The sequence below is a fragment of the Melanotaenia boesemani genome, chromosome 8, assembly GCF_017639745.1.
Source record: "Melanotaenia boesemani isolate fMelBoe1 chromosome 8, fMelBoe1.pri, whole genome shotgun sequence".
NCBI lineage: Eukaryota > Metazoa > Chordata > Actinopteri > Atheriniformes > Melanotaeniidae > Melanotaenia > Melanotaenia boesemani.
In genome coordinates this window covers 15,982,887-16,008,413 of record NC_055689.1, presented here as the reverse complement: position 1 = coordinate 16,008,413, position 25,527 = coordinate 15,982,887, and the positions used below count along the sequence as shown (strand labels likewise).

Here is a 25,527-nt window from a genome sequence, read left to right as displayed (position 1 = left end):
CTGATGCAACTTTGCTGGTGCATCTGAAATGGCTTGAAAAAATTTCTAGTGAAGAATATCTAAATCTGGTGCAGATGCGAAAAGGTTGTCAGAGGAAAAAATGCATACTGAACCACACATCCAGCCGTTGTGTTTGTAAACATCCCTTCATTTGATTCCTTTCAAGCTGGTGATGTATGTACAAGTGGAATGTGATGCAAAGGCACTGACGACTTGATATATTTTGAGCAGGAGGTTCTCAGCACCATGGAGACGAGTCTGCTTATTTAAACAAGTCAAACATCTCTTTTCTCTTCTCTGCTTTGCTCATCTTCTCCCTCTTTTTGCCTCCATTTGCTTATTTAGTTTTGTTAACTTCTTTCATCCATTTTCTGTCTTATTTTTATGTCCGTGGATGGTTTTTCTGATTGTGTTTTCATATCAGCAATACAGTTTAAAGTCTTCCTTTAGTGGAAACTTTGGCTGGATCACAATAGGGGGCTTTTCTTAGAAAACAAGACCCAGCATACACTGACCTCTACACAGGACATTACAAACATTCAAGATTTGGACTTTTTAGATGATGATGATGATGATGATGATGATGATGCCTATTCAGTCTTGAAAGGTATCAGGGTTTTTGCAAACTACAAAGAAAAAAAAACGTTATCAACTAAATAATGTGACAACTTTTCTACACACCCCAAGTTTTTTGCTTGTTTTGACAGCTGAAATGAGGACACTGACCCATCCATCCACATTTCTCAGGAAGGACACCAACAAGCTCTCAGACACAAGCCCCACCCACCCACACACACACACACACACACACACACACACACACACACACACACAAACGCTGTTGCAAACAGATCAACAGAGAAACACATTTCCATTGGATTTTAAATGACCATCTGGACAACCCAAGCAGGTGGTGGTTTCTGTGCTGTATTTTTGCTTTCAACATGCACTCAATTCATGGTTAAAGTGGCTAATCTTACTTTAGTACTGTCACCCTGCCGTGGGATTATGGGATGTTTACTTACCAGTAAAAGGCCATGATTGGATCCCTAATTTGCTATTTTTACATTGTCATGTTTGCTGATATGACTGTTGTTGTTGGCCTGTTTTTAGATGACAGAGACAGACCACTGGGAGGATTCACAACATCTGTTTGAGTAGTGTGTGGACAACAAACTAGTACCTAAAGCCTCTAGGACAAAAGTATCAGTCCATGTTCTTCCCCACTGTACAACTAATGAAGGTTTATGGAAAGAGTGGAAAACCTTCCACAACAAGCTCATTATCTTGATGAAGAGGGATTGCAACATCAGAGATCCAGTTTACCCAGTTACCATCACCTTTTTTGACATCTTACAAAGGCAGAGACTGATTCTGGATCAGTTTCTTTCTAAGAGTTGTTTCTGTTTGGTGACACTTATAACAGTTGACACTGACTTATAATAAAGATAATGGGGGTTAATTGGTTATAAATAGATCCCATGTGACACTGTGGGATGTTCTGATGCACATACACAGACACACAGACGCCCCCAACATGTGCAAGCTTTATAAATTAGTTTCACCACAGTGTAAATAATGGAAAATTCCTCCCCATTTTCATCTTTGTACTAAACATACACTCACATACAGCCACATAATTAATGTGCATGCACACATACACACTGTCACATACAAAAACAAACAGGTTCCGCATGGGAGCTTTCCATTTGTTGACATTTACAGCAGTTGCAGCTAAAGTTAGCAAAGTGTCATCATGGCATCAATTTACCTCGGGCTTGCCCAGAGTCTGGGCGAGCGCCGAGGGTGGAACTGAATGTTGTTGCTAAGTGTGCATGTGTATATCACCTTTCATCAGCATTGGCCACAGTCCCCTTAATATGTCTAAACCAATCTGGGATATGATTGAATACCACACATGCCTCTGACATCATGGAGTTTCCACTGCTGCACTCAGCTCACCTCATAGCAGCTTTGATATTTCATACTGCTGGCTCACGCGCAGGGGTTCCCCACCCACCACCCCTCCATACCATAGATGGACTCTGTAGAGTTGCTGGAGCTTAAAGCTCCAAGGTCAGTTCTCCAACCTTTTGCACAAGTCAAGGAAGTGGAGTGAATGAAATTTGATGCTACATTTCTGCTGTAGGATGGGCTCCATATAAGGATGCTATTCCCTTAATTGTGACAGAAATTGTCCATGTTGCATTAATCTAATTAATCCTGTTCAGATATATCAAATTCTTCTGTAGAAAGTTCTGCTAATTGCATTTTTTATTTTCATATTTACTTATTTGTAGCATGAACAAATGGTTTACATAAAGAAGAATACAATTTTTACCTTTAAGTTTAGTAAAAAGAAAAAAAAAAAAAAAAAAAAAAAAAAACAACTGTATTTTCATCAAAAGTATCACACAGGAATGTACTGCAGGGCTATTTTCCCACTTTATTTGGTAAAAGAACTGTTTAGCAGCTGCAGAGGATTCCTGTGTTATTCCTCCGGATTGCCTCAGAGGATTTACTTTCCTGTGGTGTATCTCCATGGCTGATAGGAACACGCTAAGCTGTTACTAGAATACTGACGGCATTCAGACACTCAATCTGATGCATTTGTTGAACAAAGCATTTCTGTGTCTGCTGTAGGAAGTGTCCTCCATCTGCGGACAAATTCCTCTTTGTAGTAGCAGTTCTTGTCCTATTAAAAATAAAAACCCTTTTTGTGCAGAACTTCCTGTATAAAAGGAGGCTGAAAAAGCAAACAATGAGCCAAGACGAACAAACTACACTCATGGCTCAAGTAATGATTGATGGATGGTGTTAACCAGTTTGTTTTAGTAGATTTATTATGGATGTTATGAGACATTTTAAGACCAGGGCTTAAATTTTCCATCACACACTCACATGGCTAGCAGAAAGAGGTGATATGACACCTCTAGGTTTAGTGTCACCCTCTACTGCTTTGAATAATCCTGTTAGAATGCATTCTTTGGTTATGAGGAGCTATATTAGCTGGAAGGAAACAGATATCAAGCCTCAAATTTGCTTGGATTGGCAGGATGCTCCTACTGAGGCTACATGATATATTTATTTTAACCTTAAGTCTAATCTGAACCAGAAAAGCATTTAACCCTCAGATATTTGAAGACGTGCCAGAAGATACAAAGAAAATGAAAGTCCCCCGCTTTGAGGACCACCCTCACCACAGCTGTTTTAAAGATAATATTTCCCTCACATGCACACAAGATGATGTAACGGCAGTTTCTAGGGCCAGGTCTATGTGTTTGTATAGGTCAGGGGTTTCAGGGGTCAGAGCTGATGCCACAGAGACCGATTGAAACTTTTGTCCTTGATGAGAGCCTCGCAACTATATTTGTCACGACAACCCCTAGGAACAACAAGTCATGTGACACCCTTTCCTCAGAGCAGAGTACATGGAAAAAGATCTCTCACGCATGCATTCACATCCATAGCCTTGTCTATGGGGAAAACCCTTTGGAAACAATGTTTGGCGTGCTTGGGGATTTGAGATGGGAGAACAGGAGTGATTTAACTCGCAGTGCACAGCACCATATGTGGCCTGGAAACCAGGTTCTAATTTTTAACACCAACTTAACAATGGTGGTGAAATTGGTTATGCTTTTAAGGTTAAAGCAACAAGTTTTTTTTTTTTTTATTATTATTTATTTATTTGCTGTTTCACTGTTTTTAGAGGGAGTCATTCCATATTTTTGAAGTTGGCTTTCCAACATGCAGTATATTTTCTTAAGCTTAGGTTTGTTTCTTATTTTGTTATATTCCACCATCCATAAAGAGACTTTCAGTTATTCATGTGACAAGTATTAATGACATATTTTCCTTCCTTGTTTATAAGTCAGCTTCTCAAAGACAGCCAGCAAGCCTCCCACCCTATGATGTCCATCCAAGTACATCCAAGTACACACAGACGTTTGTATGAATAAAGATCTGCTATTTAGAAATAAACACTGTTCTATGATTTAGTATGTTATTTTACATTTAATGTGATTCTTATTTTAGCTGCTAAGCAAAGCAAATGCATGCTGCAGTTATATTACAAACATGGACTCAAAGTGCAGACTCTCAGCTTTAATTTTAGTGTAGTCACATCAAAGTTGGGGGAGGTTTTTAGGCAGGGTGAATCTCTGGTGAATTTACACATAAATAAGGCTGTACATGATTTTCAGTAAATTTGCACCTGGATGAATTTTATACTTTCTGCTCAGATTCAGCCAAATGCAGAAACACTGATGGAGCAGCACTTCACGGTGCAGATGGACAAAAACCCAAACCACACTAACAAAACAACCAAGGAGAAACTTAAGGCAGTCAATTCATGCAAATACTTCTTGACATAGTATAAAAAATAATGTTCATTTGCATTTAAGTCTCTGTAAACAGGGGAACATAAGGAAATCTCCTGGAATTAAATCTCCGTTGAAGTCTCTTCAAATATATTCCGATTGTTTATTTCAGATGTTTTGTAGAGTGTGGAGTGAAAATTGTGTAGTATTTCCAGCTCTTGCTTTATCTTATGACATTTTTTTCTTTCTCACTTTAAATTAATCTTTATTTTTGTCTTTCTCACATTTTTTGCCTTCTACTCGTCTGCTGCTGCCTGTGTGAAATTTAATGCCACCTGTGACTGTACAACATAAGGTTTCCACATGTACAACAAACAGGCAAGCACATACACATCTACATGTTTAGTGTGAGACTGAAAACTGAATCATCCTTAGACACATTTGCGAAGCTGTTGCAGGCTGGTAATTAGTGAAAGCAGTAAGGTGATAACAAACGTTTGCAACTGAGGTGTCATTGCGAGCGTGCTGCTGGAAGTCACAGCCCCACCTATCACACTCTCACATGTCGCCAGACAGATGCAATGCATGTGCATGCATTTTAAAAAGTACAAGAAAAAATTTCCATTTTGACACATGATCTTTTACTGAAACGGAATTTGAACTCCAAGAGAGTTTATATGTCCCCTCCACAAGTCTTCCTCCTACTCTTTTCTATTCCTCTTTGTCTTTGCCGATCTTCTCCGCCCACTCCTCCTCCTCTTCCTCCTCCATCTCCACAATCTGAGTCATCTGATGCGAAAGATGAGATGCTGCATTCAGTTGGTTATTTTCATCTTGTCTCGCTACATGTGAGTCTCTTCACTTTTCCTTTGCCATCATGTTATTGCTCCCCCCTTCACCTTTCATCTGTCTTGTCACCCAGCAGCGAGCTGCAGGTTCAAACCTCGATGATCTTTTTGAAGTCTGACATCATTACAGGATGAGCTTCACGACCTTCAAGCGTTTGTAACCTTTAAAGTTGAAGGTTTTCACCGATGTAACACTTGTAATGCTGTGTTAAATTTCACCGACCAAATGGAAAAAGTGTTTGTTTTTTTTGTTTTGTTTAGTTATGTAACTTAAATAATGGTTCATTGTCTCTGTTTAATTTCAAATTAGTCACATTTGGTTTGATGCTTCGAAGACTGATTTCTCACATAAATAAAGATATTGCTCAGTTGCTGTGTTTAATAGTTCACTGTTGGACTGTACCATTATTGCTCAACTGGAGGAGACCTCAGCAAGCAACAAACACATTTATAATTTACCATATATCATTGGTTCTTAATAACTTCTACAAGCTATCACAAAGGTAAAACAAAGGTAGACAAACAGAAAAAATACAAATATTTAAAAGTAACATAGAAATAAGACAGTTAAATATAAGTAGGACTAATTTAATTTAAGTAAATGCATATAGTTATTTTAGGCCTGTCAGTAGCATAACATTTAATGTCTACATTGCACTGAAGTTTGGAACATAATAAATAATCTACATTTATAAATAGGCTTGTAAATAAGAGATGACACTATAATTATAGTCAATAACATTTTAATGACTGACACACTGTACTTATTAAGTTAAGTGTTCTACAACAATGGGACAGCTGCCTGCTGGTTAAATGATTTCACATCTTTTCATACTGATGCCATTTCTTCTGTTCTAACAGTACAGTATGAACAGCAAAGCCTTACATCAACCTGTTTCCAGCTCAGCTTGCTGCTCCTGACTGAACATGGTTTTAATATTAATCTTTGTGTGTCTTTTTCACTCAAGTAATCTGGTCATGATCACATGAGAACACTCGGGCTATGTGACTGAGTCACTTCTTCTTCCCAGTTCTTCCGCTTGATTTAATCATCTTTCCCCATGACCCTTTTACCTCCGTACCTCAGGGGGGTTGCCCTTTTCACCTGGCGATGGCTCATGTCTTGTTTTATTTCTGTACCCTCAGGTTGTGGAAACAGCAGCATGAGTGGTGACATGTACAGCGCCGGCTACCACGCCATCACCAACATAGATTACTCCTCAGTGTGCATCAGTACTATGAGTGCCAGGTACAGCGGCTGTCCCGGTATGACCTGGCAGCAGATGGATGTTCGCCAGCTCTCTTTCTCTGACGCATCCTTTGATGTTATCCTAGAGAAGGCCACGTTGGATGCGATAATGGTGGATGAGAAAACACCATGGGAGGTATCCCCTGAAACTGCTTGTTTCATTCACCAAGCGCTCACAGAGGTATTGTTAAAGATCTTTGTATTTTGCCATAGAGTTTGGTATTTTGTGGACTGAGCTCCTAGTACAGTAAAAGAAGCTATTAAACTTTACCTTAATTCCATAAAAAATTCAACTTCTTTCATGTTGAGAAATCTTAGTTTTGCATAGGATTCTTTATGTGTTGCACTCACTGCAGGTCAGCATGTAGAGCAGGGGAGAAGGATGTACATGCTCAAATTGTGTCCAATTTCAGTGCCAGCTGCAAGGAGCCTGAAGATTTCTAAGATCTAATTTTGCCAGCTGCAGACTTAGATGTAGGATGAACATGTCAAGCTGTCAGAGGAAAGCACTGGCATTCATTTTACTGAAGTGGAGCAGCAGCTAAGATGGTGTGGGTTCATATCATCCTCATGGCAAGACTGAAGTTTGGACAGTGTAGGCTCATCCAGCAGCTGCACCTATACAGTGACTGCTTCCAGGTCTGGTACAGAGGATTTGACAGCCTGTTGAAGAGATTTGCAGGAGACCTCCAAAAATGAGGACCAACATTAGGCAGCCCTCACTTTATACAATGTCTGGCAATCGAAGTGGGTGATTTGGTGCAATCTGCTAGTTTACCTCCAACTGGACACAACAGTGTGTCGTAAGAGAGTACTGCACCCAAGGCCGGCTTTACGCAGGGGCAAGAGGGGGCAGTGCCCCCTCAAACAAACATTCTGCCCCCTCAATCAAATGCGCCGAAATGGGCAAATCTCTCCAAACGCTCTCTCCCCTCTGTACTGAACGCTGTGTGTCGGAGCTTCACAGGATCCATTGTACTGTCTTCAACAAGTCCTTCCCACCACCACAGAAAACAACCAATCAGTGTTTAGTATGCAAATGAGTTGACATACAGCCTGATCTTGCGGTGTCATATTTCTCCCCCTCGTAGAGAGAGCGGCTGCTGAGCTCCAGCGGTAAAACTTATAGAGTAAAGCTCTGTTAAATGTGTTGTAGCGATACTGAATAAATACTTATAATAACAGACGTATTTATTGCATCTATTCTGTCAACTGGGGTTTGTTTCTGTTCTATTTAAACGTGTCTACGCCTGTTAGTAGGAGCAGTGATCAATCACGCACGGGCCATAGATGTGACTGCCTCCTCGGTACTAGACTGAGGGAAAACGAGCTGCGCATATGAGACCCCTCAAGCTCCGCCCAGCCTTTAGTTCAGCATGCTAGTTTGAAGAAAAAAATAACAGAAAGTTTCACTCTACATTCCCGCTGCTTTCAGCAGTTCAGCTCAGAGCTTCATGTATGCCTTGTTGGTTCTTAAAATTTGATGAAGGATCATTTAGTTTTTACTCATTTTCATTTATTATTATCATTATTTCCCCCTGAAGGTTCACTGCCTTATTTTGGTAGGGGGTTTAATTTTTTGCTCTGTTATTGTTGTGCTTGATAGTTATGATTCTTTAATCATTATGGTCTATATACAGACAGAAACAAACACACAGATAGTTGAGTTTATTGTTATTAGTTTCAAATTTATTCAAAATGCTTAGACATCTAATGGCTGTCCAATAGGGCAATTGTTATTTTGTTGGTTGTTAAAGCTTTGATAATGGATCATTCTTTTCTTTTTTCTTACTTCATTTTGTTATTGATATTTTCTGTTCCCCCCCTGAGGGATTGCCACCTTATTGTGGTCAGGGGGTTTGCGTGCCTCAGTGACTCTAAGAGCTATACCAGCAGGAGCTTTGGTTTCAGGTGGGACACCCAAGCTGGACAGGTCTTAGAGTAGAGGCCTGACAAAGTGCAATCGATTTCTTTGAAGTTGGACTCCACTAACAGCACAGTTCCGTTAAAGAAACACTTAAAAAACAACAACAAGAAAATGCTGAAGTATGTACTCATAATGCCCCCTTCAAATTTATGCCTGCCCCCTCATGTATGCATTCCTAGAACCGGCCCTGACTGCACCCAAGTTGAAAGTATTTGAACTTCAGAGCAGAGTCCACCTTCTGTCTGACTGAATCTACACCTAGCTCAGCTCAGCACAGGACTGATCTATTCTCATGTAGCAGAACACATTGATGTTAATGGGTTTGGAAGCAGAGTGCAGCACCCACTGCATGCTACACGAAACGCCTTATAAGCATGCAACTTGACAATAATAAATCATTTAAGACCCCCATCTCAGAAAATTATTTTTATACCAGACAATATAAGACAATGTTACCTACCAGAAGTTTGGATCTTCTACTGTCAAGAGAGGATGTAAGACTTTTACATTTTGTGACAACAGTGTTACTAATTTGGAATCAGTTATTAATTCCCATCTTTTTACACTAAAGACTAGAGTTCAAATTCATACTAAACTGTGGTTTACTGAACAAAATCACTCTGGTCTAAATTTTCCTGCAGGGTAATGAAAGTGTCTATCCATCTGGTTAAGACGGGTAAAAGATATTGTTTGGGTTTAATTATTGCTATTTTGCTGGGAAAAAAAACATAATTTACCCTGGAAGGTTAGAATTGAGATATATAATCCTTTCTTTCTAACAGTTTTGGTCAAAATAGTGACTGTGCTTTCATTGAAAGCACAGTGGAGCATCCCCACAAGCAACATTATGAGAGGAGGATTACTTTAGATATCATATTAACAATTGTACCAGCATGAGGTCAAAGTTGGTCAAAAAAAAAACACTTTTTTTTTCTGGGTAAACTGTAAAAAGCATATTAAAAAAATGGAGTGTCTCTGAGGAGAATGTATTTTGTAGCTCATGTACATAAAGAAAGAAGGCAGCTTTGTAAATCCTTGGTCATGCCCTGCAGACATTTGAGACCAAGTGAATGACGACAAGCTTAAAGTTCATATAACAATGAGAAATCATTCAAAGTTGCAGATGTATTTTTGGCCTCTGTTATTGAAAGAAAATTTGCAGCCAGCCAAGTATCTTAATGTGCACTTAATTCCAGCTGGATGCATTATATGTTCATGTAAATTATATGGCCACTAGCTTCTAGTTTAAAATGACGCAAATGTGATGACAGGAAAAAAGTGCCTCTAAGGCTCTGTGTTTATGCACTCAACTAAGGTTATGTCTTCTTTAAGATAACCATGCTTGTGACAAATGTTGCACTATCTGGACGTGATGCTCACTAAAAGCGAGGCCCAGCTCTACATTATTGAAAGTGACTGGTTACCTGCATTAACTAGTTAATCCCCAGTGTATTGTAAAATGCACTAGAGGCATTTTCCGTCCAGGGCCAATGGCTTCATACTCCATATCCATTTTGAAAACTCTGTGTAGATTAATATAATACAGGATTCTGTATTTCTATACCTATTGAGCAACCTTTACCAAAGTCTGAGAATGCTTAAGTGTGGTATTATAATCATAATGTTGTTGAATGTTGTACAACAACTGCACTGCAGGTTGTATGTTTCGTGTAGGTACAATACATGACAACATGATTTCCAGGTCACAGACTGGAATTTATTTGCCAAATTCTTAAAACTGTTGCAGCTCTCATAAATGTTATTTTGTCCATCATAAGAGGATTAAATCCAGTGCTTGGAGCAATATGTGGTTAAAACTAGAAAGGTTAGCATCAAATGATACAATAAGCATCTATGGACAGATTCATTTTTACAACACAGGAGTTGAAAGATTAGGCATATGCTTTCTTTGTGGTAGTGGTGACAGTGTTATAGCTCTGGTCTTAACCTTTTGACCCTGTACAGTTAGTTTCCCTACACTCCAGTCATGATTTGAATGTCCTGTTACAATGAGAGTTTATCTGTGAATTACTTTCTGACACTGAAATCAGTAAGAGTGGCACTTAACATTTCCACTCCACAGCCCATCATTTAACTGTCAAGATGCTGAGTGCACTCAGCAAAAACTGACTGCAGCTCTGGCCACCTCTGTGTCAACACGACAATGACAATGTTTTGACCATTAACCATGCTAGACCTTGACATGCTAAGACAAGTGTACACCACTATTAACTGAAGTAGGTAAATCAAGATTTCTGAATGGGAAGTAATTACTCATAATATTATCACTGCCACATTTTAAGCTCACCTTAATGAGTCATAATCCAAAGTTTACTTTGTAATTACAGGTTTTGGGTCAGGCTCAATACATAGACTGAATACATAATCACATTAGGTGTAACAGTGGAAAAGGTCGGGCTCTGAACATCCACATTTGAAATGCTGACATTTCTAAATTATGCACTATTGCTATTGTGCTTCTTAGTTAAAGATCCCCATAAAAACCTCACACCTACGCCCAGTTTATACTTACTGAGAATCACAATGTGTTTGGAGTGATAAGGCCGGAGCACATGGAAGTTCACAATCCAGAAATTTTGTGTGAAAATCTTCTGCAGGTCAAAATTTAACATACATGTGTAAATTGTTTCCTCACCCTATTACATGTATTGTCCTTTTCTCTAATTTAAAATTTTTAAAATTCAGTTCGTATGCATATCTGTGTGTGTGTGTGTGTGTGTGTGTGTGTGATTTTTCTGTACAGCAGAAAAGTTTGACATACAAGTTCAGATTTTTGACATTTTTGACAAGTTTTCACATCAAATTTACAAGTTTGTCTATATATTTACCTTCATATTAAAAGCCTAATCAGAATAAAAAATGCTTCATGTAAACATGCCAGAGACGTTGGAGGCAATATAGTTTTTTTTTTAGCGCGTGAGCATGTACATTTTTTATTTCTTATTAAACCTTGTAAATGAAGAAGTCGTCTCACTCGTGTCAAACGTCTCAAAAGGTGCACAGACAGAAGACAAACCAAACAAAGTTCCACAACATTACCAATTGGAACATTCTGACCCGATTATATTCATTTAGTTGAACATTTCCGTACGATCAAGACAAATGAGTAATGCCGTTCATTGCTCTGATTGGTAATAAAGGCACATATTCTGGAATACAAGTAGAAATGATCCTTATCCTGCATGCCTGTTACGACAATGTGGCATATTCTTTCACTTCTCCTTATAGTTTATATTGTTTGTATAGTTTTTTTACTTTATAAAGTTTTTTTAAAAAAATTACTGCTAGTGGGAAAAGAAATGTGGGGACCAAATTAGAACTGGTTGATATGCAATGCAAATAAACTGCTTAAGATGTTTTAAAATTATTAAGGAAGTGAGGATGAAATAGTTAAGATGACAAAAAATACACACACACACACACACACACAGCAGTGTTTGTTTACATTGGAAATCTCCATTTTTTTCTTCACTTGTTTTAAAGCGTTCACTCGCTTTTGTCGTAATTCCTGTCGTCTGTCTTGTGCGACGATCATTAAACATCATGTGACTGCTGCACTTAGCTTTGACCTCACGTCTCATTTTCAAACCTCATCACGGACTAACTTTCCATAAATAACTGAAACGGTGTGAAAAAAAAAAAAACACAGAGGACAGTCCAACTTCTGAAATGTTCTGAATAAGACAGTTCTACTAAGTGGAGTCGCTCTAAATATTCTTAAAGCTCAGAGATAAAGTGTCAATGCTAATAAAACCTATATTTGATCCATTTTGAGCTGTAATATGACTCACTTCCATCTTCAACCCACTGGGAAAAGCTTAAAAAAAATGTATATTTTTGTCTGATTTTCTGGTGGCTCAAGCAACAAATTGTCCGATATGCATTCTGGATCTGTAGGCTGGAGTGTGTGCACACACATCACTGGCCAACACAGATCTTTGATCATTGTTGGGGTGGCATACATATACAAGGTTATTTAAGGCACCTAAACCGCACACCTCTGCAATATTTGGAATGCAGGTAGTGGTGAAAAAGATTAAATATTTGGTGTATCTATTTCATATTCATGCAGATAAAGTAACAAAGAAGCTTACATTGTACAAATGTAGCACATTTTACAGACGACTGTATTATTACTACTGTGCTTTATAGATCAGCAGCAGATATGAGCTCAGTCTGTGTATGATCAGGAAAACATAGATACAGATCCATAATAAAACTTTTTTTTGTTGTTGTTTTAGTCTGATTAAGCTATATATACACAATTATAACATTACCATTACATTAACATAAGATTATTAACTTTTGATAGTGTGCTGGGTGTATAGTACGGTACAACATGAGGCTTGACAGTGACTCTGAGTGTTCTAGAAAAGAGCTGCAGGTATGACTGGACTGGTCCATCAAATCTTTGGAGGTACCTGTTTAAAAGAAAAGAAAAAAAAATAAACAACATCAATTGTTCAGTTACAGCAAACATCAACAATCAGGATAACTATTTTCCCCATTTGACATCAAATTAATGGTCCAGGCCCCTTAATCTGCTTAGAAACAAAGCAGATTATTATCATATTTTATATTAATAACAACATCATTTTGATAATGTAATTTTTAAAGGCTTTGTTTTTAATGCATTAAATTCCTCAAATGCAGCTTTTGTATATTCTTTGGCAACTATTTTTCTACTTCCACCTCATTACAAGAGTGGAAATAGGATTTAACATAGCTCCAATACAGAAGATTAAACAATGTGCTGAAGCCTGTATTATTACTCTTTAGGATTACATTAACAGCATAATACAGGATATAAATGAAAAATGTTGTTTTCAGAAGCATAACATCCTTCTGGACACATATGGAAAGTAGAATATAAATATCACTTGCAACCAACACAGTAACTTCTATCCATTAACTTTAGTAATATATTATCCACATTTCTTGCCTATAAATTCTGTAACTCAGCATTTTTAACTTGACAGTTTAGCTTAGGTGGACACAGATTTACTTTCATATTGTCCAAGTTATCTGGTTTTATTTTTAGCCTTTGACACCCAGGAGCAGGACAGACTGAGCTACTCTAAAGCCTGGTACACACATTATGATTTTTTTAATCTTGAGATTTTTTATTGGTTCAAAACCTCACACGTGAAGATAAACAAAATCAGGCATTAAACAGTTTTGATCATAATGTGTGTGGTGTGCACTCACTTGCAGTGAGATCGAGAGGTGGAGGTGGGGCCCCTTCTGGGAGTTCTGCGCCAGCCAGCACTGTCAGTGCAAACTCTCCACATTGTCACTGCTCTGTAGGGATTTAAATTTGGTCAGCCCTTGGGGGTCCAAGCATTTGCCTGGCATGCCTGTTGGCAAGTGGCATCTCTGATTATCTGTTGTTGTATCGCATCTGGACAGCTGCCATGCTCTTTAACCACGCCAGTTATTATGAAGACTGGATGTGTGTGCAGCTGAAGTGCCTGGAAGCCCCATTGCAGTGCAGGAATGGTTCCGCATAGGAAAAACAACAACAGCAAAAACAAAAAAGCTAGCTAAGATGCTATGCTTCGGGTGGCCAATAGGGTAGCCAGGATTCAGTGCAAGGGTGTCACACCCACCCCCAGCTACCCCACCCCTCCACCATTGGTGTGTGCGCATCCAGGTGAAACCTTGTCGTGTGTAATAAAGCAAGCATGTAGAGAGAAATGACAAGCTGTGTAAATAAGATAAAAAATCAGACTGTTTGAACTTTAATACAAGGACAAAGTATAAACCTGTTCTAGAGGAAGTGTAACCTTCAAGCTTCAGTGTTGATGCCGTTTATATCTCACAACTTTGCATCCTTGAGCAGTTCATATGTTGATGTCATTTCATGACGTAATCCTCCATCTCATGTAAAAAAAACAAAAACAAAACATATTTCTGCATGATGGAAGGCGAAATTTAAAAGATTAAATTGCAATGTTGGTCAGAAAATTTGCAATTAGATTTTTTTTCCAAAATTGTTTGGGCCAGGGGTGGCCAACATCGGTCCTCGAGAGCCACAATCCTGCAGGTTTTTCATGCACACCTGCACCGCCACACCTGACTCAAACTAATGAGTCATTGTGCAAATCCTTATAGGCTGTTGGATCCATTTAATTTGAGTCAGGTGTGTTGTTGCAGGGATGCATGGAAAACCTGCAGGATTGAGGCTCTTGAGGAACGTTGGCCACCCCTGGTTTAGGCCTACTGGTAACCTGATTGAAGAAACTTTGTGCATGTAAACATGGCTAGAGGTAGTCGTTGGACATGTGGTAGCCAGGAAGGAAACTCAATCATGACGTGGATGTCCTGTAATGTCATTAGGCAGTGTATGCACCTTTTTAACTGCTAAATCTGAGTAGAGTATCATGTAAAAATTTTTAACCTTTACTTTCCTAAGATCTATTTAGCTATTGTGTGATGAATGAAGTCAGTCATTCCTGAAAGATCATGAGACCTGAAAAACATTATCTGGCTCATATTTGAGGGAGATTTTGATTTTACCAATTTAACTCCTGTTTTAAGGCTACAAGCTATACCCGAGACGAACCCGACACATGAGGTAAACAGAAGCATGTAGCCTGATACTTATGTGCCAGGTTTTTAAGGACAATATCTGACGATAGCAGCACACACACACAGGCACAAAAAGGTCTGGGGATTTTCCTCTGACAGAAGGAAGTATTAAGGAAGGATCCGTGACTATGGTTGGTGGACAGATGGGAGGATTTCACTCTTCTTCAAAAGGAGTGAAGCTGAACTCAAATAGCTGCTCTGTTTGGAAACCATTACAGTAACAAAGTCGACTTTCTTCTCACTCGTCATCACCTGCTTCCCTTCAACACATCTTCTCTTCTCACCTTTGATTCTCACCCCATTTCCCCTCACTTCTACATTCATTTCTCTCACCTGCTCTGTGCTCAGGGCTGTGTGATGATGGTAATGTGTGACTGTGCGCACGTTATCTTTGTACTCCACTTTGAGTGGTTTGCAGGTGTGTAGGTGCTGGTGTCTGTCTGTGCATGTGTGTTTGTTATCATGGATAAGTCCATAGTCCTCCGTGCTGCACTGTGGCTTATACGGGTATAGCAGTCACGATTCCTGTTCATGTCTGAGTGTTTTTTGCAGGAATGTAGGAGGTCTGTTGAGAGCCTTCTATCTTACAGAAAACATTCTCACAAATTAGGAGACAGGGACAGATGGAGATAGTTAGGAGCCAAAGAAAAGCAAGGAAAGAAAGAGAAAAATGTTAAGGAAAAACAGAAGAGAGGAAGGAAACTTTGTTAAAATCCCACACAGGGAAAGGAGAATTTCTGAAATTAAAAAAGGGAGAGGACGGCAAAAAAAACTGTATAACAGCAAAGGGAAAAGAGTGAAACAAGAGAGGGGAAGATAGAAACCTAAACTGATAGAAAGCTAATGAGCAGTGCGCCAGTATGAGACCGATGGGAAGAAGGTAGCAAACGAGATGGAGAAACAAAGAGGAGGAGGGGGAGAGGAGTGAAGCACAGTTTAATATAAAACATGTTTTAAAGCTGTTATCCAGCAATTAATTGAGCTTAGGCTAAAAATAGAAAATATACAGAAATTTACTAGTGAAAAATGACAAATAATGCTATTTATACTTTGAGTGCTTTCATGTTTATCTCATAAGTAAAACATCATATACAGATTTTGTGCAAATTATTCCTTCAGTTGATTTTTAAAGATGAAACATGCATAAAAAGAAAGCAATAACATTCTGCAAATGTTATGCAAACTATGACATGCTCGAAACCCTTAAACACACACAATCTGGATTAATGAGAACCTTCACAGGCATGTTCAAGAGTTTGGGAGCCCTTGTACCTGTAGCAGAAAACATTGCAGCCTTCAACATAGTGGAAATGTTTAACCTGCTTTACACTGCTTTTTAGATTTGTGAGCACATGATATGGTGCCTGTTTTGTGCTCAGTTCATTATTTCAGTTGTGTCACATTACAGTTTGAGTTTGTCTGCAGCAAAAACATTTGCTTTGATGGGATTAATTGTCCTTGGGGGAAAATGGGCTCCAGATAAAATAAATAAAATAAAAATAGAATCTTTACCTGACTTTGGGATCTGCAAAATCAACATTTTACACTAGAAATTGTCCGCTGATCACACCTGAATGAATGCTTAATGAAAAATCATTGTGTATATACTCATATTGAAGTTTAAACTTGTCAAAGTGAATGTGCTGAAGCATAGAACCTGAAAAGAAAGAATTGGGGAAACTGTCCAAATACTGATGGTTTGGATGGTTTTAGAAAAATTGTAACTCAAGGCAAAAGTTGTTCACAACAGCCAAATATAAAGTGCTAGCAATTGCAGCAAAAGTAAGAAAAAAAATTTCACAGCATCATTGCTGATCTATTATTAAAAGACACACAAGTGTATACAATATCATGGGATTGTTTATTTAACTACCAGTATAGTGATATTTTTAATTGCTAACCCGCATGCTCGCTCATACACACAAATAAATCCCAGTGTAGAGGCCTTGGTGCACTGAAGTGTGAAATTTATTTCACAGCCTGACACGCTCTATGAATCACTCTAGCTGTTGCTATGGAGACTCCTTCGTTGGATATAATTTCAGACCATCACTTTTAATTCCTAACCTTTAGTCCTGTTTAAAGGTAAAGACTGGTCCTTGGAATTACTTAGAGAGGTAATGTTATCTTAATACAGCAAATTTTAGTAGTCTTAAATTAGTAGTAAAAGAGCAGAAATCTTTTGTTTGAAGTGACTCTTGCAGTGTGTTATTAAAGTACTGTACATGGAGCTTTTCTGTTATCTCCTCTTCACTGTTTATTAAGGGGATTTAGCAAAAGAGTAGTGTCCTTGGAGGTGGTTCAGCTGAAGTAGAGATTATGCAAGACCCAAAGGCTTACTCAAGTGCAATTGAAAATTTGATCTAGTGTACATGTTTGTTAATTCTGCACAATTTCCAAACATAATCAGAAGTTGTTACTGTGTGTGATGTGCAGAAAGTTTTGCCTGATGACTGAGTTTTTATTTGTTTGTTAATTTAGTTTATTATTGTTCATTTATTCAGGCTAGCTGGCTTGTCAGCCTTTGTTCTACACTAGCATATTCCATGACTGCTAGGATGTGCTTGAAATTCTCATGGTCCCCAGAAGATGGACCATCTTTTTTTTTTGTATAATTTGCTAGACTTGATCTGGTAGGCTGACTGCTTAAGGAGCTGCAGCCTCTGCATATGAGCTGGCTGCTCAATCACTTGAATCAGTTTATATAAGGGGTGGGACTCAATTAAAATAATTAATCTAATTAATTAGAGGCTTTGTAATAAATTAATCATGATTATTCGCATTTTAATTGCATCACAATATTTGCCTCAAAAAGCAACATTTTTAATTTAAATGGATTTTAGTGGACGATTGAATCAAATAGACACAAACATTAATATTGTAAACTCAAGCTCTAGTATTGTCAAAACAGTATTAAAAGAAATATCCTTTGTCAAAATAGAACAGACCTAAAGCTAAAGTTTCATTTTAAGTATTTTACCTAACAGATCCGGCTATTCTCTGATTAAGAGTCTACAACAGTACTTTTAACTTTAAATGATTTCATCCACGCTTTTCATGAATAGGCATTAATATCTGCCTGTAAGCCAGGCCGGGATCAGCCAGTGTAAGCTTTGCACATTTCATTTTCTGTCTGGTGTTATACCAAAATCTGTGACCCATCAGAATCTGTGACAGGGGGCCGACAGTGTACCTTTCTCGGCATGTACGTCTTAGATGATTAGCAAAATCTTGAAAGCACTTGTATTTAAGTCTGAGTTCATTATAATGCAGGTACAGTGAAATCATACATTCTGATGCTATCTGAAAAGCGACCTCTGTGTTCTTGACTATGTGAAGGTCACATATTATCTTAGAAGAGTCCAGACTATAAGAGGGGTGACCTAGGTCACCATGTTAAAAAAGTCTCTAGATCTGTCACTAGCCGCTTCTTTGAAATAGAGTCACTAGGGGGGTCTGACAACTCGCTAAATATGGCTCCAAAGTAGTTAAATTAGCAACTCTGATTTAGCCGAGCTCTGAGGTGTCCATCAATTTAATCGGAGCACCGGAAATCATACATGACAAACTTTCCACGTTGTTTGGAAAGCATTCATTTTTTTGTAATTATTTAGTAATAATTAACGTGTTAAAGCTCCACCCATAGTTTATAAATATAGTTTGAATGTGGTTCATCAAATGTTGCTGTTAAAATCACTGGCTCAGGTAGTGAGTCTATTTGTGTACTTGAAATGGTATTGAATACCCATTTCTCAGTCATTAAGAAACAATGAGAGTATCCTAAATGCTGCGGTTTTCATCGTAGATCATCTTGCTATATTAGTTTGTTTATTTAGATTTAAAGAACTGATAGATATTGTATTTTTATGAAACTTATGGTACTGTTATGAAACTCTGGTAATACTAGTCTAACATCTAACTTTGTTTTAAGCAATTTGAGTTACTTTTGCCTGAAAAGTGCTATATAAATAAAGTTTGATTTAATCCATAATAACAATAATCAAATCATCAACTGCTTCTTTTTGAAGAAAAAACAAAATAAAAAAAAACAAAACATTATGCTAAACCTGTATATAGTTTCTTTAAAATGCTCTTCATAGATAGATAACAATATTAACCCAATAATGACAGATCATTTTTAAAAACAAAATTAGATTTTTTTCATTAAAACTATTTTGGTACATTTTAAATAGTTTTAGAAACTTTAAGAATAAGAGATAACTGTTGTTTAGGCTTTGAAAAATGATGCAGCAACTTAAAAATATGGATCTGAGGCAGGTTAAATTAAGCTGACTGCTGAGCTCAAGGTCAGTATCTTTCAGCATTATTCTGTAGTGAGGTGATGTGTGTTTATCAAATCAATTCCTTGCTGTAACATTAATGACCACTTATGAACCTGCACTTTTTATAGTTTTGTTTATGTTTTCTTACTATACTCACCTAAATTTAAGGTTAAAATGGGTTTTTAATATTATATGCAGCCTTTCAACTTTTCAGAAAACAGGAGCGTACGACTGTCACGTTATCAAAGGGGAGAGACTCATGTCATGAAATGATCCTGATTTGTGTGAATGCGGAGACGCTGATGACATTGATTGGTTGTGCAGAGCTCTCCCAGGCTCCGTTACCAAGAAGCCTGGATGCCTGCTGGGAAGATGGCCCCAGGGGAACATTCATATTAGACCACATACAGCACTCAGAAAAAACAAAACAAACAAAAAAAATAAACAGATATACTGCAGCTGTCCTTGTGAGAATTTCTGAAACATGCATGTTCTTTTTTTAGTTCTTAAATAACACCTAACAGAATGTGTGTGTGTGTGTGTGTGCGTGTGTGTTTCATCTGTGTTTTGATCTCAGCATGTTTTCATTGCTGTTTGAACCTTTTGTACTAAGATAAAGTGGATTACATCAATCCACTTATTCTTCCTTTCTGGCAACACTTTTCCTATTCTCACTTCTACCCATGTCTTTGTAAAGGGCTTCCAAAAAAAAGACAAAATCTTGAAGTGTAGTCTAAAGGCTTCAGTCATTTCAATATGGACTAAAGTCAGATGTGACCATAAATACCAGTTTCTACTCTTATTAATCATTGTGCTTGTATGTTTTTTTTTAGTACACAAGTTATAAAAGTTTGAAATTTATTGGCAACAATGAATTTAGACAAGTTTCAAGAGTTGCAAGCTGCATGATTTAGATTTGTAGATGTTTATTTACATTAAATAATTATGTCTTCAGCAAAATAATTTCACCATTGAAAAATAATTTTATTGGATCAGTTTTGACATTTCATGAAAATAATCCATTTTTACTATGATGGCCGCATATGATGATCCATCCATCCATCCATCCATCCATCCATCCATCCATCCATCCATCCATCCATCCATCCATCCATCCATCCATCCATCCATCCATCCATCCATCCATCCATCCATCCATCCATCCATCCATCCATCCATCCATCCATCCACATTTACGTTTCTCCCTAAAATGCTCATTAGCTCTTTCTCCCATCCCCCCTTCACACATGTCATCTCTTTTTACGCATGTGTGCACACTTACTTTAATATATGTACACATTTAGGGCATGCATGTGTGTGTGCATTCCCCACTGCACATTTGTGTATTTCTGGTTGTCTATTTGTATATCGCTTTAGAATTTGCATCCACCATATTGTGCATGTGTACCATATGTGTGTCAGTGCATGCTTGCCTTTGCATACCTCTACAGTTTAAACTCGCCTGTGTGTGTGAATGTGTACGTGCAGGGGGGGCTGGCCCGATGAGCCCTCTCCCCTCCAGTTCCAGCAGAGGGAAAGTAGAGCACTGGAGCACACGTGAGGCAGAGGGAGCATGTGTGATTGCCGTTGGTGTTGCGCATGTGTGGTGATGTGAGCACATGATCAAAAATAGTGTCTGTAGGTGTATTTGTGTATGTTTGCAGATCTTGTTTTCACATTTATTTGTTCTTGTGCATGTTAGCTTTTTGTGAAGCTTGAATTTGCATGCGTCAGTATGAATTTATAAAATGTTTGTTTTTATGCATTATTGCACTTCTGTGTGCATGTGCTTGCATGTGGTTTGCTTATAGACTATACATGTATATCTGTGTGTGTGAGTGTGCATGCCAGGGAATGGACTGCTTAGCTGAATCCTTCAGCTCTCTAGAGATTTTTACACAGCCCTGGACTGATTTGCTGCACGTGTTCAGTCATATACAGACCTGCCATTCACACTGACAGATGGCCTTCCATACCAAAACAGCACCAAAAGCACTGCAGGATATTCACATTGTGCTATTTTCAGTGCAACATCTATATTCAGTCTATGGATGTGTATGTAATGATCATCAGCCATTCTGTTTGCTTTTCCGGCGTTGGCCTATTTGAAATGTGTTTTTGACAGGGCTTTCTAAATAAGAAATTCTCCCTTTTTCATTACACTGATGTAGTTTTGTGTGAAAAAATGGATTTAAAAGATAAGCGAGGATGCATTTTTATTTTAGAATATAGTCGGATTCTTATTAGTGCATATGCTACTTTAAATATATTTGTTGCAAATCATCACATCTCTGTGTTGATTTAATCTCAAATCCTGTATGCATCATCTACCTCGTACTTGCTCTTACTATCTGAGGATACTCCAGATAATCCAGCCTTGTGGTTTGTCCCAGCTGTGAGCAGGAAAGCCCCTGGAGCCAGATGCACTCCGTCCATTCCCGTTTCCACATATAGTCTTTTGCCTCCTTTCATGTTCAGCTCACACTCTCACACACGTGTGCACACACAACACCACTTTAAGTTTACATTAAGACTGTCAACATGGATATAACATGTCCAGTCATGCCCTGACAAGGTTTGACAATTGTGTTAAATGTGAGTCACTTATAATTCCCAGAAATGGGAGCTCAGTTATTCATCTACACACATATAAGTAGATATACACAGCCAGATAATGCGCCCTCTTTATTCCAACACTTACAAATAATTCATTAGAACAGACTGGTCTACCTTAGTGGTGTGAGGGGACAATAAGTAAAGAGTAATTTAGAGTACAAAAGTATGCATTGGTGACATATTAAAGGTAAAATCAACAAAAAATGTTTTAGGAAGGTGATGGGCCATTATGTGCTACCAGTACAGCTCCAGTTCTACTGGGCACTGACCCTTTAAAAGAATTTTCCCTCAGCAGCTTTTGATGATGGTGGTTACAGTCAGCTTTATTCATCTGTATAAAACAGACACCGGAAAGCTGAGCATGTTTTACTCCTGTGGGTTAATGGAACTTGCATGGAAAATTGGTCCAACTTGACTCCTGACATTCAAACTATTATAACAATGTATATTAGTAAGTTCCTATTGACATTAAGGTCTTATATTCAGCTGGCAACTCAGACACTTTAGCAACACTGTGGCATATTTTTGCCTTAAATCCATATATAAAAGAAAAGGCCAAAAGCTTGCCAGAAGTTATTTGCTGGATTTGCAGACAGAGACACCACTACCACAAATCTATTAAACTATTAAAGCAAATCTGATTTCCAAAATTTGGTGTAGAGCTGTAAATATTTTGGCCTATTGTTAGTCTAATAGTAGTAGTTTAAAATAAAATGAAAAATGACAATTATTCTGTCATCCACTAACAATGAATGATTTCTCCAGCCTAGGTTCTTACAACTAGGGTTTACAATGACGTTATGTTTCCAGTTAAGTGATGTTTGGTTCAAAGATAAAGTTAAAAATAAAATTTCTATTTAAAAATAAAGTATATACAGTATGTGTGTAATGTGTAGTCAAGGTTGCATGTCTGTCAGAATACAATCTTTTTACTATCCATTGTTTTGCATTTGTTTAAAGTATTCTGTAAACAATATTTACATGTTTTTATACTTTTCAAAAATAGTAAAAATTAATGTGTTTTTAAAATTTTAAAAATGCTTGCACATCTTTACTTGTGTAGTTTTTGCTTGAGGTATGACTATAAACCTAAAAAAAAAATTCAGTTCCAATTTGGCAAAATGACTCAGATCTGCATTGGTTTTACCTCTCTGACACATGGCTTCACATTCGACTCAATAAGTTGTACAGATGAGTTTGTGGTCTACTCAGTGACTGCAAGGCGCCCAGGTGTTGTACATGCAAAACAAGCCCATGTAACCTTGCAAACTTAAATAGTTTTCCCTCTCTGTCCCTACAACTAATTTTATCTACACAGTGCCATTTACAAAAAAGCTTCATCCTCATAAAAGATTGCTCAGACTCAACTGAAGCTAAGTAGTTCAATATATATGCAACCTTTGCAACAGGGTTAACAGGTGTCCCATAACTGTTTCCTTCTCTTCAATATATGGGTGAAGCAGTCCCTTCATATACAGCAGCATTGTCCTAGAGATATAAATATTCTCTCTTAGTTTTCAGTAAAAAAAACTATTTTGCTATCAAAGTTGACCCATTAGCTCCAGGTCTGGTCCCAAACCATTAACACTGGCGTCGGGTTCTGTGCTGTTGGGTTGTTGTTTGATGAATCAGTGTATTCACTCTGATGGTCCTGATCCTCAAAATAGCTGGTAGTGTTCATCAGTCATCAGTGTGCGCTCCTTTTATACCTTATACTGACACCCATACTTGGCTCCAATTAATCTGCTAATCGGATACAGGATTTTTTTTTTTTTTTATTCTATAAACTTTGCAGTCTTTCTTTGTTTTTCTCCCATTTTTTTTTTTTTTTAGCAATTTGCCAGCATGAAATTCTAAATGTGTTTATATTGTCTAAATACATACAGTAGAAACTGGCCATGAAGACAGTGAAAATCATTTCTTTAGAAATGTGTCTATTACATAAACATTCAACCAAATGAACGAATTACAGATTTAAGTTACATCTATTGCATTTTTAGAAATTTTCTCTATTTTTCTGGACATGAAATTTATGATTGCACAAAATCTACTTTACAGTTGCCCTTGTCAGTAAAATCTGGCTTTATATAGAAAGAAATAAAGTGGCATGTTATGTTTTCCTTCATTGTTTGTGCACAACACTGAGGGACAGAGTTTCAAGAAGAATTGGAGGTTAGCTCAGTTTTTATATCTAATTAAATATAAAGTTAAGAAAACTTGAAAACTTAAAGCACCTGCACCACAGAGAGGAGCAAACCCAAATTAGGTAAACATGCCACATGTGCACGAACCATCGTACACACACGTACACACACAAATGGCCAGCCCAGCTCCCTGTTGCCAAGACAACCAGTATCGACTACAGAACACTGTTCCTATGGAAACAGTGGATGCCTAAAGGAGAAAGACCATTAATTGGAATAAGGGTTTATAGGGAAGAAGGATGAGGGAGACTGGGGGCAAAGGATAGTAAAAGTGACATAGAGGGGATAATGAGGGAGAGCAAGTGTGGCTCTGCAGCTGATCAGAAAACTCCCCACACAGAGAATAAAAATTGTACAGAGCTTCTTCCGTCATGTTCATATATCAGTCCTGTGTATTTACTTCTTTGTCCTGGCAACATAGAAAAAGAACAAACTGACTAGGGAGGGAAAAAAGGGGGTTAATCCATATTTAAGTAGACATGTGGAAAACAAGTGAAGCCACAGGACAGTAGAGTGAAGCATAAACCTTAACCTATAGTGCACCATACAAATCTGCCAGTAGTGTGTGTGATTGTAAATGTGAAAGTATTTGTACAATTCTGAGCATTTTTCATATTTTCAGATTTTTGTGCCCATCTGTGTACTCTCAGCCCCATCAAATGAGTTCACTTTATTTACACTAGTATTCCTTCATTCTGATGTAAATAAGTATCTTTTCTTTTATATACACATGCACAAAATACCAGTTACATTTACTTCTGCCAAGACTTTGACAAATTGTTTAACCCTTACGCATTTAAATCTAGTAATTCGGTTACTTCATGTACTCTTTTACTGCAGTGTCTGGAATCTTCTAAATAGGATGAACTCTCCAGCTCCTTTTCTGCCTCCATCTGACTTTTTTCCGTTTTGTTCTTTGACCACAGAGTGTTAGAATGCAGAGGAATCAATACAGACACTTTTCTCACATTAAGGCCTCTCAAAGAAGAGAGCACAGAGAAAAGGAGAAGAGAGTTTGTCTGAAACCTTTTTGTTCTCTTCTTGAAAGTTATTGTTGCAGTTCAGGGGGTTCTGAAGGAAATCCGATCAATTTAGCCTTTAGACAAACCTGCGCCCTGTTTATTTTACTGCATGCACCACAGTCTGGCTACACCTAGAATATCTGCATGCTGGCTATTATAATGTAAATGTGAAATAATATGAATAAGTAACTATAAAAGACCAGTAGTTACAAAATAATGAAAAAAACAGTACTTCAACATAGAATTTCTCCTGGGAATAATAAAGCAGTTTTCATTTCATTTCATTTGATTAAAATATGAGGATAAAAGCAAACATGCAGGCTTATCTCCACATATGGAGGATGATGTTAACAGTTTATAGGAGGGAGGTCAAGAAAAAAAATCATCCAACATGATGAGAACAGAATGCTCTGACATAACAAGATCCAACAGAAACATGTTTTTTTT

At 37.8% G+C, this 25,527-nt stretch overlaps 1 protein-coding gene across 1 annotated transcript in view; it reads left to right on the top strand.

Moving 5' to 3' along the window:
• Window positions 1-25,527, top strand: part of ece2a (endothelin converting enzyme 2a) — a 103,606-nt gene that overhangs the window by 47,751 nt on the left and 30,328 nt on the right. Inside the window, exon 3 of the mRNA XM_041991448.1 lies at window positions 6,314-6,597. Within this exon, the coding sequence (XP_041847382.1) occupies window positions 6,314-6,597 (284 nt within the window). The remainder of the gene's footprint in view (window positions 1-6,313; window positions 6,598-25,527) is intronic.